General features: G+C 31.4%; 1 protein-coding gene across 18 annotated transcripts in view; it reads right to left on the reverse strand.

Annotated features, from left to right (window-relative positions):
* LOC130441938 (uncharacterized) overlaps positions 1 to 14221 on the reverse strand; it is a 247460-nt gene that overhangs the window by 46627 nt on the left and 186612 nt on the right. For all 18 annotated transcript variants that reach the window (XM_056775827.1, XM_056775831.1, XM_056775833.1 and 15 more), the window contains one exon: positions 9238 to 9312. In XM_056775827.1, the coding sequence (XP_056631805.1) occupies positions 9238 to 9312 (75 nt within the window). The remainder of the gene's footprint in view (positions 1 to 9237; positions 9313 to 14221) is intronic.

The raw sequence follows: 14221 nt of genomic DNA on the forward strand, positions 1-14221 counted from the left end.
CCCATGCGTATGAGTCAGCACGAGTTAAATTCAGCAATTTTAAATCACCAACGTTACCTATATGCTCATCCTCTTTTGCGTGTAGCCAATCACAGTATGCTTCAGGGATATCGGGAGTCTCGATAAATGGATTAGAAATAAATTCAGTTACACAGGGAATATCAGGTTTATTAGTATATTGTTCGTAACAGGGATAGAAAGGTACGTTGGCAAAAAGATCAACTTTCGAATTCGAATCTTGTTCTTCTGGACAAGTACTTGGATCATAGTTCAAAGGAAAATGTTTGTTTGTAGTAGCAAGGAGTTCAGTTTTACTGCGCGATATCTCTTTTGAAGCCAACAAATTAGACTTTTTATCTTGATCTATATTTCTGATAAACAAATTTTGTAGGACATATGATGGTTTCATTGACGAATTATCCTTGTTTTCCTTCATACTATTATCCATCAAAAGTGAATATGAGCTGGATTTCTTTTTGTCAATTAATCCAGTAAACTTTTGGGTGAAGTTGCTCAATTTTTCACTCAACTTACTAGGTAAAGTTTGACTTTTTTGCTTTTGAAGCTTATTAAGATCTTGGTTATTGATCTTTTGAATAGGTTCGTCTAGAAATTCTCGTACCGATCGAATTTCGATAGCTTCCTTGCCTTTATCTGACGTTTTAACTAAAAGTTTCACTTCAGCCTTAACTACTTTATTAGTTACTTCGTATGTTCCTTCTTCGGAACTGGAAGAAATAACGGATGAACTTTCATCACTCGATTCATTAATCTCGACGGAAGCTTCACTTTTGGAAGCGTTTAGTATAGGAGATCTTTCAAAAACTGTCGTTTCAATTAATGGCGAATAAGCTTTGGTAGAATAAGATTTGTTAGAATAACAACTGCCTAGTAAGCTATGATTTTCTTCGTCTTCTTCTGGTACAATACTAAGGTTGCGATAAGTTCCTTCCCACCAAATATCATCTCCTGTTCTGTTGTCTCTAATATGCATGGCGTGTGATAATGGTGTATTTTCGATGTATTCATAATCCTCATCAGCAGATGATTCTTTTTGTTCATTTGTTTCATTCGGACTATCTTGATTATGATCACTTAAAGATTCACTAGACGCAGTATTTGCTCTTTGGAAATCAATTTTAAAAGTATAAGGTTTCTCCAGGTATTCATCTTCTGGATGATTAGTGAGTAGTAATCTATTTTCTTCTTCTTCCACAGTTGTTACTAACTTATCTATGTTTTTGGTTATTTCTTCTAGATCTATTACGTTTTCTTTAAAAATTACCTCATCATACTCATGAGCTGATTCAGCTTTCGGATTTCCAGTAAACGAAATTAAATCGTAAGGAGATTCATCTTGATTTATAATTATTTCTTGTGTGGTTTCATATATTTTTGGTTTACGTATCATCTTTTTAATGGGTACTTCTATTATTGCATCAGTACTAGGCAGTAATTCTAAAGTATTGAGACATTGTGGCTCAGGCTCTAATACGTCCAAGTCTAATCCAAACAGTTTTTCTTGTTGTTGCACTTCGAACAACATAGTTTCAAGCATAGCGTCTATTTGGGTATAGGAGGTGGTTCTATGCAATAAGGGCGGATCTAAAGGAACTGAAGTCATACTGCTATTAGGTAAAAGCACGCTTTCGTATGTAATAAACTGAGTGCCAGGTAGGTGAATATCTATTAAAAAAATAGATCTTTAATATGGCTCTCATAATTTGCAGATAAAGATATATGGTACTCTTCAGTCTAACTGTCAAATAAGATAAAATGAATTCCTGGTAGTGCGCAGGAGACACTGGTATAGATTAAGAAGATGAAATAAATTAAATATAGTTCTGTATAATTTCATGAATAGATTTCACAAAAATTTACAAATTAATGACCTGCACCAGACTTAGTAGATAAGATTATAAAAAAAAATCCCTCAGATCTATCCTCTTTAAGTAACTCCAGGGTGTGCAAAGGCTGGATTGTGTATACATTACGAAGATAACGAGAATAGTACCATTTGCAACCCAGAGCTGATTCCTTTACATTCGCCTGTAAGTTGAAAAGGTATTGCATTGATCCATCAATCACGAGGCAACTGGAGCATGGACATTTTCATCCCTACAGTAACTATGAGGTAAAAAAGAAGACAGTAGACATCATTTGGCATATTGACATTTAAAATCTTGACCAGTATGTAATAGTATTCCAAGCATAATTCGCAACTATTATGCTACACACATTTTCAAGTAGTTTTAATGCATCCAGTTCTAGGAAATCAAATCTTAAAGTGGATGGAGAATCTCTGATCCAATTCACCAACGATATTGTCCTAATCATGGATAGACTACAACTACAACAATAGATCATTGAGCTCAGCCTTGTTAATCATGAAGTAGACCTGAAGGTGAACCTAAACAAAACGGTCATGTATACAAACCTGAGACAATTCATACATTAGTCTGGTTTAGTAAATCCAGCAATCAATAGAAAGCATGGAAAGCATTTGGACGAAATTTCATAATCTTTAAATCTAGATGTGCAGCTCCTCCTCTAGAGCGATTGATGATAATCACATGGAAACATTCTAATTAAAATAAAAGAATCTAATAGCAGATTATCAAAAAAACAGAGGAGGCTTCAAGATACACTAAAAACATATATAGACATAAACATAGATAGACCAAAATTTTGATCAATGTGTTAGAACATCTATAGATTGAATAAAATGAAAATTATTTTCAATGATCTGTGATTTGATAAAAATATATGAATTTTAAATAAAGTAATCGAACTCTCGTATATATACTGAGAAGAGCACTTTACCTAATGATACAACTTAGAGAGATACAGTAAAATGTAAAAGTTTACGATGATTCTATACCAGCGTTTCAATATTTTTGGTAACAGATATCAATTGAAATTATCTATAATTTATTTATATACTACTCTAAAAATTTGAAATATATTGACGTCGACAGTTGGACATAGCGGTCCATGGTGTATAAAGAAGTTTCATAATATCTTTGCATTAACCAAAGTGTAGTCATAACATTTTTCGTCTTCGTTAGTTGTTGTTTGTTAATTTGGTATGTTATAATTGCCGATGAGAAGTGAATGATCTGTGAATTTGAAGAATGAATTTTAAAATCGCCGGAGTTGCTGAAGCTGTGCCGGTGTTGCACAATTGTTTGAATCAATTTCTTTCTTTGAACATTTAATTACCTTGGCATGCGCATGCTATTGTGCAGACCTTTTCGTCCGACGTACGTCCAACTCAGTAATTAAGTACTCTTAAGAAACGAATAAATCGATATTACATAACATAAATTTTTATCCACATTTGAATTCATTGATTCATTTGACTATATCGTATGATAATTTCCTAACTCTGATGAAAAGTATGATGAGAAGTCTAGAGTTTTCTATGAAGTGCGATAAGAAAATGTGAATACAGTTTTATAACAACAATCAATAACAAATTTGAGCCTATTAAGTTGCTCGGTCAGCTACTATAGAAGCTTTAGTAAGATTATGTTTACAGTATCCATCGCATCCAACGCATTCCAAATTGGAAAAAGTGAAACAGAAGCTCATAAATTATTTATTAAAATCTGACTATGGTGTCTAAGCGGAGCGAGCGCGTAACGATTACGCCGCGCACGCGTGGCAGATCGTTGCGAATGACAGCGTTGACGCCATTTTGTACTGCCGCCCACAAACGTCAACCTCACTATCAACTTTATAAATAGATAAAAATGATGCATATAAGGACGAGAAGAGGTGGAGACGTTCTTCTATATCTAAAATAAGAGAAAATATGATAAAAGTGGAGAAACTTGTATATGTGTAAATTTCATAAAGGGAATTGGAACGTTTGCGAAATGAGTTACAAAGGAAAAGACCTGAAAATGAACCAACGGTTTTTTCTTCATGATAACAACACACCATGTCACAAATTGCTTTTGGTACACCAGTTTTTGTGTTGCTAGAAGTCTTTTTGTCAACGTTTCATCTTATTCACCATAAATAGCACGTTTGGAGACCACGACAGAACATATAAAAGTCATTTCGTAAAAAACCTTCCAGAAATGCTCAAGTCACGAATTCAATATTGGGATAAATGAATTGCTAACCCTTTTATTAAGTTTTTTGGTATTTCATAGACATTTCAGTACTTATAGAAGCTTAAATGTTTTATCAATTTGCTGATATCTGTGGTATTATTTTTTTTAAATGTTATACTATATTTTGTATATCAACTAAAGTCCATGTTTTTTAAAATTTATGATAAGGAAAATTTAATCATTAATAGTAAGAATTATGATAATAATTCGCCACGAATCGTTAGGCGCGAGTTATACGTGCCTTGACAAGATTGAAATACTAATAGTATTGACAAAATGTTATTTGAACAAGAAGATTTCAATCCTGGTCACCTTTTTATTATTAACAGTTTATGATATTGCCATATATAAAGATTTGTTACTGATAATCAAATTTTTAATTTTGGATCATGAAGAACGTTCTATGAAAAATTACTAGTTTTACTAATATTTTTTTTCATATGGTTTCATTTTTGGAGGAAATTTTGTGAACATAAAGAATAAGGAAATGAAAATGTGTGATTTTTCGTCTTTACCTCAAGCAAGTTATTGATAATTGTCCTTATTTTTCAATGTCAATATTTTAAATTCTTTACTCCTGTATGACCTTGTGAAAACATGGAGGTGCTTTCTTCTTAAATGGGTCACACTGTATATAAGAAAATAAATTGTCTGATGAATCTTTGATCAACCAAATTTGTGCCAATATTTTAAAAACTTGTACTAACACATTTTTATACCGAATACAACATTTTATATAAAATTAGTCCAAGGATTAAATTTTAAAATTGTTGGTATTATTTCTTTAATTTCGTCCTTTTTGAGTACTTAATTTCTGTGAAGTTTGTGCTTAAATTTAAAATATTTTTAAAAAACCACTATATGCTGAAGAGAAAACTGCATTTATAAATATTTTTCATCCTCGTTTAATCAGAGTTTATCTAAGCACAATTGGACTAAAAATTTGGCTTCCCAACACCGCTTCGGAATTTTAACAATTTATTTAATCGAAATTTTAATCGAAAACATACAAACAGAAAAAATGAAATGTATTTTGTCATCAATTCCATATGAAAGATAATGTTACATAAAATGGAATATACTCTATTCAAATGGGAATTTTAGAACAATGTTATAAATTTTGGAATTTATTGAAAATAAGTATTACAAATTACAACTATATTACACATTTTCGCCCATATTCGTATTGCAACTGATCAATTTCAAGAGTGTTAACATGACACATTATATTTTTACGAATAAGATATTAATTTAGACAATTACGATGTATAACTACAAATTATTATGGGTTTAATCGTCGAACGTTGAGTTTTTTACGATGCTCATTTCCCTTATCCATATAATATAACAAACTAGAAATGATATTAGACAGCTGCACAGTCCTTAAACTATAATGTAGCTATAAAATTGTTGCATTTTAAATTTAAGTATGTTTAAAGCTGGAATCGGTTCAATAAAGGTAGTAACTTCGGTGGGAGAGGGCTGAATGTCTGTTTTGGAATTCTAAAAATTGTCTGAAGAACCGCATGAAATCTTGATGTCATGAGATATTAATGGTCAATAGTCACAAAAATCAATTTGTGTAAAAATCTACTTTCCTCGTTTAATGTTGATCACATTTATTATAAATATTGTGAAGTATACGATAATTCTACAATAATTTTCCAAACATTGAACCATTTTTGAGATATAAGATAAAAAGGGGGAATATGTCACTAAATATTCGAGGATTTTAAGAAGGCCTATGATTTTATTGACATAAACAAACTATATGTTATTATGAACGAGTTTGGAATACCAGGAAAGTTGATACGACGTAAAAGTAATAATAATGTATGTACTTATACATAATCTGCTGACTAATCAATTCGAGATAACTAGGTACCCTAAACAGGGTGATGGTTTAGCACTCGTCCAATATAGCTACGAAACACATCATCAGAAATATGACAATTTATCCTAGAAACATCTTTAGTTATAGATCATCACAAATAGCAGCTTTTGCAAATTATATTAACATAATGGGGAGATAACTACCCACGGTTAAAGACATGTAAATGAAGCTGTACGTTAAACCAAAGGAGGTATGAGCAGTCAACGTAGGAAAAAAGGACAAGAAGATTTCACATAAATGGCTATACAGATTACCAAGAATGGAAATGAAATGTCAGACAAAAAAGAATCAGCCAGACACATAAGGAATATGCTCTTCGGCACGTATTTAGATTTAGAGACGTACATTTAAACAAACAAGAATATCCAAGAGCATTTTAACGTACTATTGTGAAACGTGAGTTTTGACATAATAAATAACCCGAGATATATATCAGGAATATAATGATCTCGGAATATGTAGAGAGTACAGAGACTGCGATGGGCAGGCCGTATGGTACAAATGAGTGAAAGAATGCCAAGGAAAGTACTTGAATCCAATTTTGGCGTATGCCAATTGGAAAATGTCGGTAAATGTGGCAGGAAGAAGTCGCAGAAGACGGTATTCTAAATGTACGGAATTGGAGGAAGGAAGCTTCAGACAGAAATATTTGGAGAAAAAAAAGTATCAAGGTCAAGGCCCCCAGCGGGTTGTAACATCATGGAAAAAGAAAAACGTAGCGCATAAGTGTTTTCTTGTATCAGTTAACGCATCCAATCAAGATCCACCATTGCATGAGCCGCTATAGTTTAAGATTTCAATTTTCCAGATTGGGCTCACAGTAATTGGAGACTTCACCTAATTCGCTATGTCATTATATCAAAAAATAAATCAGGGTTGACAGAAACATTAATTGAGTTCACTACTCAACCACACAGGTTTTTATAAATTTTGGTTTATGTTTTGTTTGGTGATATCTATTTTAGATTGTCGTTTTTCTAGAAATATTATAAACTTTGTAGTTTCGAATGGACACCTGTTCTTTTTGTTTTTGAAATCATCTGCTGTTCTCCAGATTTTGCTCTCGAAACTTGAACCCTTGCGTACTGAATGATTTTCTTTGGATAATATGTGATTTGCAATCCTTCGAGATACATTAGAAATGTTTTAACCGTAATGGGGGTTAGATTGAAAAATAAAGATATCATTGTAAATCTTTAATTGTAAAAGGGTCAGGGATAGTACAAAGGAATCAACCCTCGTTTCAAAATTCTAATTTATCTTGAATTTAGTTATACTTATCTCTCATAGTTTGTGATATGTGTGACAATTGCTATTTTTTCGTAATTGGCGCTTGTATTCGAATGTTTTTATATATCGATAACGCAGCTGATTTATTTCATTTTTACTTAGTAAAATCGTTTGAATAGTTTCATTAATAGTCGGTAGAGTATATAGAGATATTACAGACAATATATAATGTCATGACTAAAATTCAAATTGATGAACTTTACGGAAAAATTTCAAAATTCCGAAAGGGCATTAGGAGTACAATAGTTTTTAGCTGTAAGCTGATAGACAGGATCGTATCGCTATAATTTTTTGTAATGGTTTATATTTTTCTATATATATGAAAGTCAAAATGTTTTTAAAAACTTTTATTATTATATACGAGGCGCTCCTGTTGATGATAGAGGCTACTTGCCTCATTGAAGCTGAAAAGCTCATTTTATTTTTATTTTAATGACAGTAAATAAGTTTAGTAAACAGTAATAATAATAAAAAATCGTTAGACTATGCTGAAAAATTAATTAAAGCGATTTGTGTAATTGTTTTGTATTAATAATGCACAAAGAGCATCCTTCGGCTTATAAATAAAAAAGAGATATTAAAACAAAATAAAAAATAATTAATAAATGATAGATGAAGATGAAATTAGCGATTGATGGTGGTGCTACTAGTGTGATATGAAAGAGTTACGAAATACCTGCATGTTAATTAATATAAATCATCAGTATCTTATTGTCACTTTATCATACTTTCTAATCTAACAATCGTCCTCCTTTTTTTAGATATTTGTCTGAAAAGGAATTAATTAATCTGTATTAAATATAAGGTATCTCAAAATAAAATTTAATAATGAATCCGAAAGGCGCGTGGGGTATGCAAAGGGATGATTTTGCAGGGTTTTCATTATCATTCAATAACGGATTAAAAATTTTGAGGAATTGGTTGAATATTAAAAAATATGAAAATACAGGTTATTATGAGTAGCAAAACCCGTACATAGTAAATCAGTTTTTACGTTACGTTACAAATTTTTTAGTTAGAAAAACTGCAAGTGCTTCAAATGTTTATAGATCATCATTGCACCGTTAGAAAGATTAATATGGTGCAAAAATTTAATCGCCAGGGCTCCATCCATTAGCTTCACTTCTTGTTTTGTTTCCGGATAAAGCTCATTATAAGACTATAATCCCCTACTAGAACGCAACGAATCCGAAACTTAATTCAAAGAGTCTTCTACTTTTTTAAGGATAGGAGGTTGGTTACAGCATTATAGCATTATGTGAAAACTCTAGAAAATTTCTTAGTGTTACAACTTCAAATTTTCCATTGTTATAGCCAAAGAACATGGTCCAGCAGTCTCTAATATGTATTCGATAAGAAGACGTGGCATTTTCCCTAACAAATTCCAATAAAATTCTGTATTTTGTAAATTAATAAGATTAGATTATTTTTTTTTAATGATTCACGAAATATGAAATTTATTTTGAAACACCTCTTAACAGTGCCAGTTAAAAAGTAAAAGAATAAAATAGTAATAGCTTAGGATAAAGTGACAATAAGATATCTTCAAATTTCCCAATCAATATCAGTATAAAGTTGATTTTTTTTCCAATACAGAAATCCCACAAATACATTTAATACAACAAAATCCAATTCTTATATAGTTGTACAACTGAAGTTACTTCGTGAGAAAACGACAAAAGTCAAATTATTGTTACATACATATTGTTACCTATAAGTGAAAGTACTTTAGTAAAACTACGTAGAATGATCCAAAGATTACAAATATTCTAATTTTCTAGTACCATAAATACGCATTGATAATTAAAAAATAAGACTTCCATCCATTCCATACAGATTTACTGAAATATTTGTTGTATCAAATATTGAGAATTTTGTTTTGATTAAAATGTCATATTCAATAAAAAAACATCATTTGAAAAATCTTACCTTGCTGTGCTGCGTCCTTGGCTATTGGTGGAGCTGTTGGCTCCAAGTTAAGCGGCTGTCTTGTGGTTTCCCATTCTATAAGAACACAATTATCATTATTATCATAGTTAGTAAATATCCAACGTGATTATTTATTTTTTTAACATTCAATTATTCAATCATTTTTCTATGAAAAATTCATATGAATTTTTTTAAAGGCATAAATTATATTAATAATGATTTTAAGGGGTATAAAGTATAAACGATTATTCAATTGTTTAATTATTTTCAATGGAAAGGGAGAAAAAAATTTTAATTTCATCCAAAGTCATGGTATTGATTCAAAATTTACTTGAAAATTTGGAAAGTCATTGAATATATTGACGAAAGAATATCTTTTTTGAGAACAGCAACACTTTCAGCCAGGTTTTTAATGTTGTCTGTCAAAATTTTACATTAATCTGTCACTTGTCTTCATATAAATAACATTGTATCCATTGTTGGATAATTGGGGCGAAAGTTTAATTAAACATGATTTTTTACATGGAAAAACAATTAGAAAAAACAATGAAAAGTTAAATAAATATTATCCTGAAAGTGCTCGACCCCTTTGAAAGATGTGCGAGTGGTTTTCTGCTTTTAAAAGATTTTAATAAAATAAATATGAATTTTTCCACATTTCATCGGTATAACTTACCATTTGATTCTATATATGTGTTTTGACAATTGCTAGTGCCAATTAAACAAAATTTTGAGCTTTAGCATGCTTAATTAGTAAATAAATTTGGAAAAAACAATTTTGTTACTTACATGATTTGCGTCCTCTATTTAAAATTGTTTAAAAAGTAAGTTGATGCTCAATTCAAAATTAAAATAAGTATGATATCTGCAATGAATTTTCAAACAACTCGATGTCGCTTTAAAGTCGAAAATACTGATTTTCTTTTTGACAAAAATGTCGCATATTCTCCAACATGTTTCTATTTGCAACCTCTACAATGTTTCCAGTAGCAATATGCAGAGAGATGTTTAATTTACAGTACCAACCGTGGGATTTTCATATTTTACCAACACCAGACTAGGGTTAACTAATTCTTTATAGCAGAATCTTATTTTCTTCATCATCAATACAATTAGAAGATATTCGTATATTCGAAGTTTATTACGGACAATATTGATTTAGAATCTAAATATTTTACGATAAAATCACGAAAAAACATATCATTCTCGAGATAAAGGTGGACGTATTTAAAGGAATAGAAGATATTTTATGTTAAGATTCAAATTCACACTCATTCCCTGTGACAACTATTATAAGAAATTTCACTCAACAGACACAAAACTTGCAATTGAATCAAAAATAAATATTGTGGTTTGATGACGATTATCACTAAAGCACAAGCATTTAGACGAGACGATTTTTATAGCTCAAACTACGAGAGAATACTAACGAAATATTTGTCTAAAGGCACAGGTGGTGACGAAATAGTCTTCCTAGTCTATCCCAAGTAACAAGTTCTCTTTGTAAAATTTTTATTAACTAATACTTGAACAAAAGTGATCGAGTTTTCTTATTATATAAGATATAAGTACGTTTTTTGAGATTTCTTTGCTTTTTTTTTTGGATATAGGAAGTATTATGGTGTTTTTCTAATCATTGGGAACGATTTTTTGTTATTGAAATTTTGTCGTAACATCATTCCTTCGGTTATTTCAGGAAGTTTTTTGGTATTTTTTATTCTTATTGTCATCTCTCTCTTTTCTTTGATAATATAATTGCTTAGATTGGTTCAAAATATATGTTTTCAGTAATATTCATCAATAAAGCAACTAACCTACAAACCCCATTCACAATTGTGATAGAACGAAAAAGGAAGAAGTTGCCATCGAGAATGTTTATTTCCCACGACGAAAATTGCGTTTCTGGATCTCAATTCGTCAAAGATACACTAATTATTCTCTAGGGATCAAATGATCTGATTCTTCAAAATGTTCAAAATCCTGTAGCTTAATGAGCTTTTACAGCATCATTATCCAACATTAAAGCATCTCTATGTGTCTAAATTTTGTGATCGTAATAACTTTACAGAGAAAGAGATTGTCCTTAGGACATTCGCAGAACCGTGATCCTAACCCTATAAACCATATGCTTTATTCCATAGAAAAAGTGCTTTTAAGTGTTATTAAATGAGTGGCTAAGTTATTTGGTATTACTTGCTTTCAAATACCCATCTTCTTTTATTTTGTGATTATTTTTTGCTTGAACATTCACCAAGTGATTATATTAGAAAAAATCAGCTGACAAAAACATCAACATACTTTCATTGTTACAAATTTTATATCCAAAACAGGTTTTTATAATTTCTGGTTTCAAAGTGTTTTCCAATATTTTCGATATTATGGTGGTATTCACACTTTTATCAAATCTTTAATTTTTCTGCAAATAATTTGCTTTTTAAGTATGACACCTCTATTTTTATTATTTTTAACACCCTCCAAAAATGTTTAATATTCATCTAGATAATTGCCATAATATTGGAGCTATTCAGATGGTTCTGATGACAACAATATTTGTGAGAGTGTGCAATCAGAAACTGTTGTGTACATGGGGCTCCTGATAGGTCTGTATCCTTGGTGGAGTCAATCAGAAACGATTTAATGTCACTGGGCAATCTGTAAAGCTTGCGCATATATTTATACCTCGTACGTGTCTGCAGTTTATTCTTTTTCCATATAACAGCGATTTTTTGGATCAACTATACTATGGAGACAACTTCATCGTTACCCTCTTTGCATAACGATGTTGAGGTCTATTCAACTGACAACCGACGTGCGTAGAAGTCAACATAAAAATCTTTAATAATTTACATCCTAACCGAAATCACATGAGTAGATCTACGTTAGTAAAAACGTTGAACCAAACTGATTACGTGAAAAATTTATCCAATTCATGGCATGGATAAGCTGTATCAAAAGAAACTCATCTATAGATTATTGTGTTAGAAGACTACTACTCTACACTTGATGTAGATATAGGATGATTAATTTTAATTAACAAAGTTGAGTATATTTCCAATAAAGATCTGACATCATGTGAATATCAACATAATCTCGGCCATCTTAGGAAACTATTACAACCTAAAATTTATAAAAAGTCTATACCCAAAACTGAGAATATATGTTTATATATACAAAATTCGTAAACGGCTAGAAAACATATCAACATCTATCTGTACCGATAACAAAGAAATATGTGTTTATGCAATGAAAATATATTCATTACCTTCTTGGTGCTTGTAGAATACTGACCCATCACGAAAGTTCAATGAAATTTCGTTACTAAAATCATGATTAAGCGGTTTCGGAAGATAATCGAAATTTAATTCATCTGCAGAAAAGTACTCAATATCAGAGAGTGGTTCAATGTAACCGCCTCCTTTTAAATACATGCATCCTTCAGAAGCCAGCTTTACTTTGGATTCATTCACAACGTTGATCTCACTTTCTTGATTCAATTCAAAATGGATCTGATTGGGAGTGGCTGTTTCCGCTCTAGAATATGTTTCAGGTTCATCTCCCGAAGTATGCAATTCTTCTGTGTCTGTGTGCACAGGGCTAGTTATGAAGTTTGACGCTATTTTCATGGGTTTATTTATATCCAAACGATCTTGTATTGAAAAAGGCCCTGAACCTTCTCTCAACATAATCGTTTCCCCTCCCAGTTCCCTCATTTGTTGAGGAGTACATGACAACGCTCTGAAATTAGGCTCATCATCGGATGAATCTCCTACAACTTCTACATCAGTGAAACCTTCCGGTGCCGGTAAGGTTGGAATATTCAATAAAGGAGACAAACTGTGGTATTCACTATTATCGTCGCTTAGATAAACATCATCTGTATCAGTTGAAATCTTTGGCTCAGGCATTTTAACATAAAGCTTATTTTTCTCGGCTAAAAACTTTTCGTGAAGATGTTTAAATTTTGGGGCACGACGTCTTTTCGGAGTATTTAGCTCCAATTCTTCAGTGTCTGTCAAATCTTCCTCACCTTTTGCAGTTACTGGCAGTTTCTTTGATTTATTTTCAGTTTCTTCAACAAACCCACAATCTGGCAAAGTGAAATCTGATACCGATATTGATTTGGGAATTTCCACAGCTTCTTCAGCTTCAGAAACACTTTCTTCATCTGTTTCCGCAGCTGGAAATTCTTCTTTTGGGTATTCAGCTGGGATATCTTCCATCGGTACAATTTGCACTGTTGGTAAGGAACAATTTTCTTTGAGTATAACTAGATTTCGTGCTGGTGGGGGTAAATTTATGTCCGGAAAACTGCCAATTTCATCTGAATCATCCACAAATTCCTCTTCGTCGGTGAGCATTTTTAATTGTTTAGCAAATGCTATTGGTATTATTTTAGTGATTTCGTCATCAGAACTATTTACGTTTTCACAATCTGTAATAGGTTCTTCTGTTTGAATTGGAATCACTAATTTATCAACTTTCTTTTTTTCTTTCGCGGAAAATATGCCAGCAAATTTGATGTCATAATCAGTAACCTCTTCATTATTACCTGAATCATTATTCTCAGTTTGATAATTCTCACTGTCGGTACTGTTAGATTTACCAGAATCACTATTTCTAAATGAATTGATTTCACGAATTTCGTCTCTTTTAATGGAAATGTGTGATTCATCGATTTTGCTATAACATTCTGCCATTTCTTCTAATCTTTTTTGAAACGCTTCGTCATGATCTTCATAAATTGGAGATACCACATTATCTGTTACATCTTCAAAATCTTCAGTATCTGTAGGGAAGTTTGTACTCAATTCCGGTATATTCAGCACATTCTGTTTCTTCACAGCTATCTTTTTGCAGATCGGAAAAGGTAAATGAGCGTTATCTTCGTTATCAGAATCATATGCTAATGAATAACTTTTTTTGATTACTTTATGTTTTTTAATTTTCCTTTTGGGATTGCAAACTGAAGATTTAAATCTTTCAT

The sequence above is a fragment of the Diorhabda sublineata genome, chromosome 3 (assembly GCF_026230105.1).
Source record: "Diorhabda sublineata isolate icDioSubl1.1 chromosome 3, icDioSubl1.1, whole genome shotgun sequence".
Classification (NCBI taxonomy): Eukaryota; Metazoa; Arthropoda; class Insecta; order Coleoptera; family Chrysomelidae; genus Diorhabda; species Diorhabda sublineata.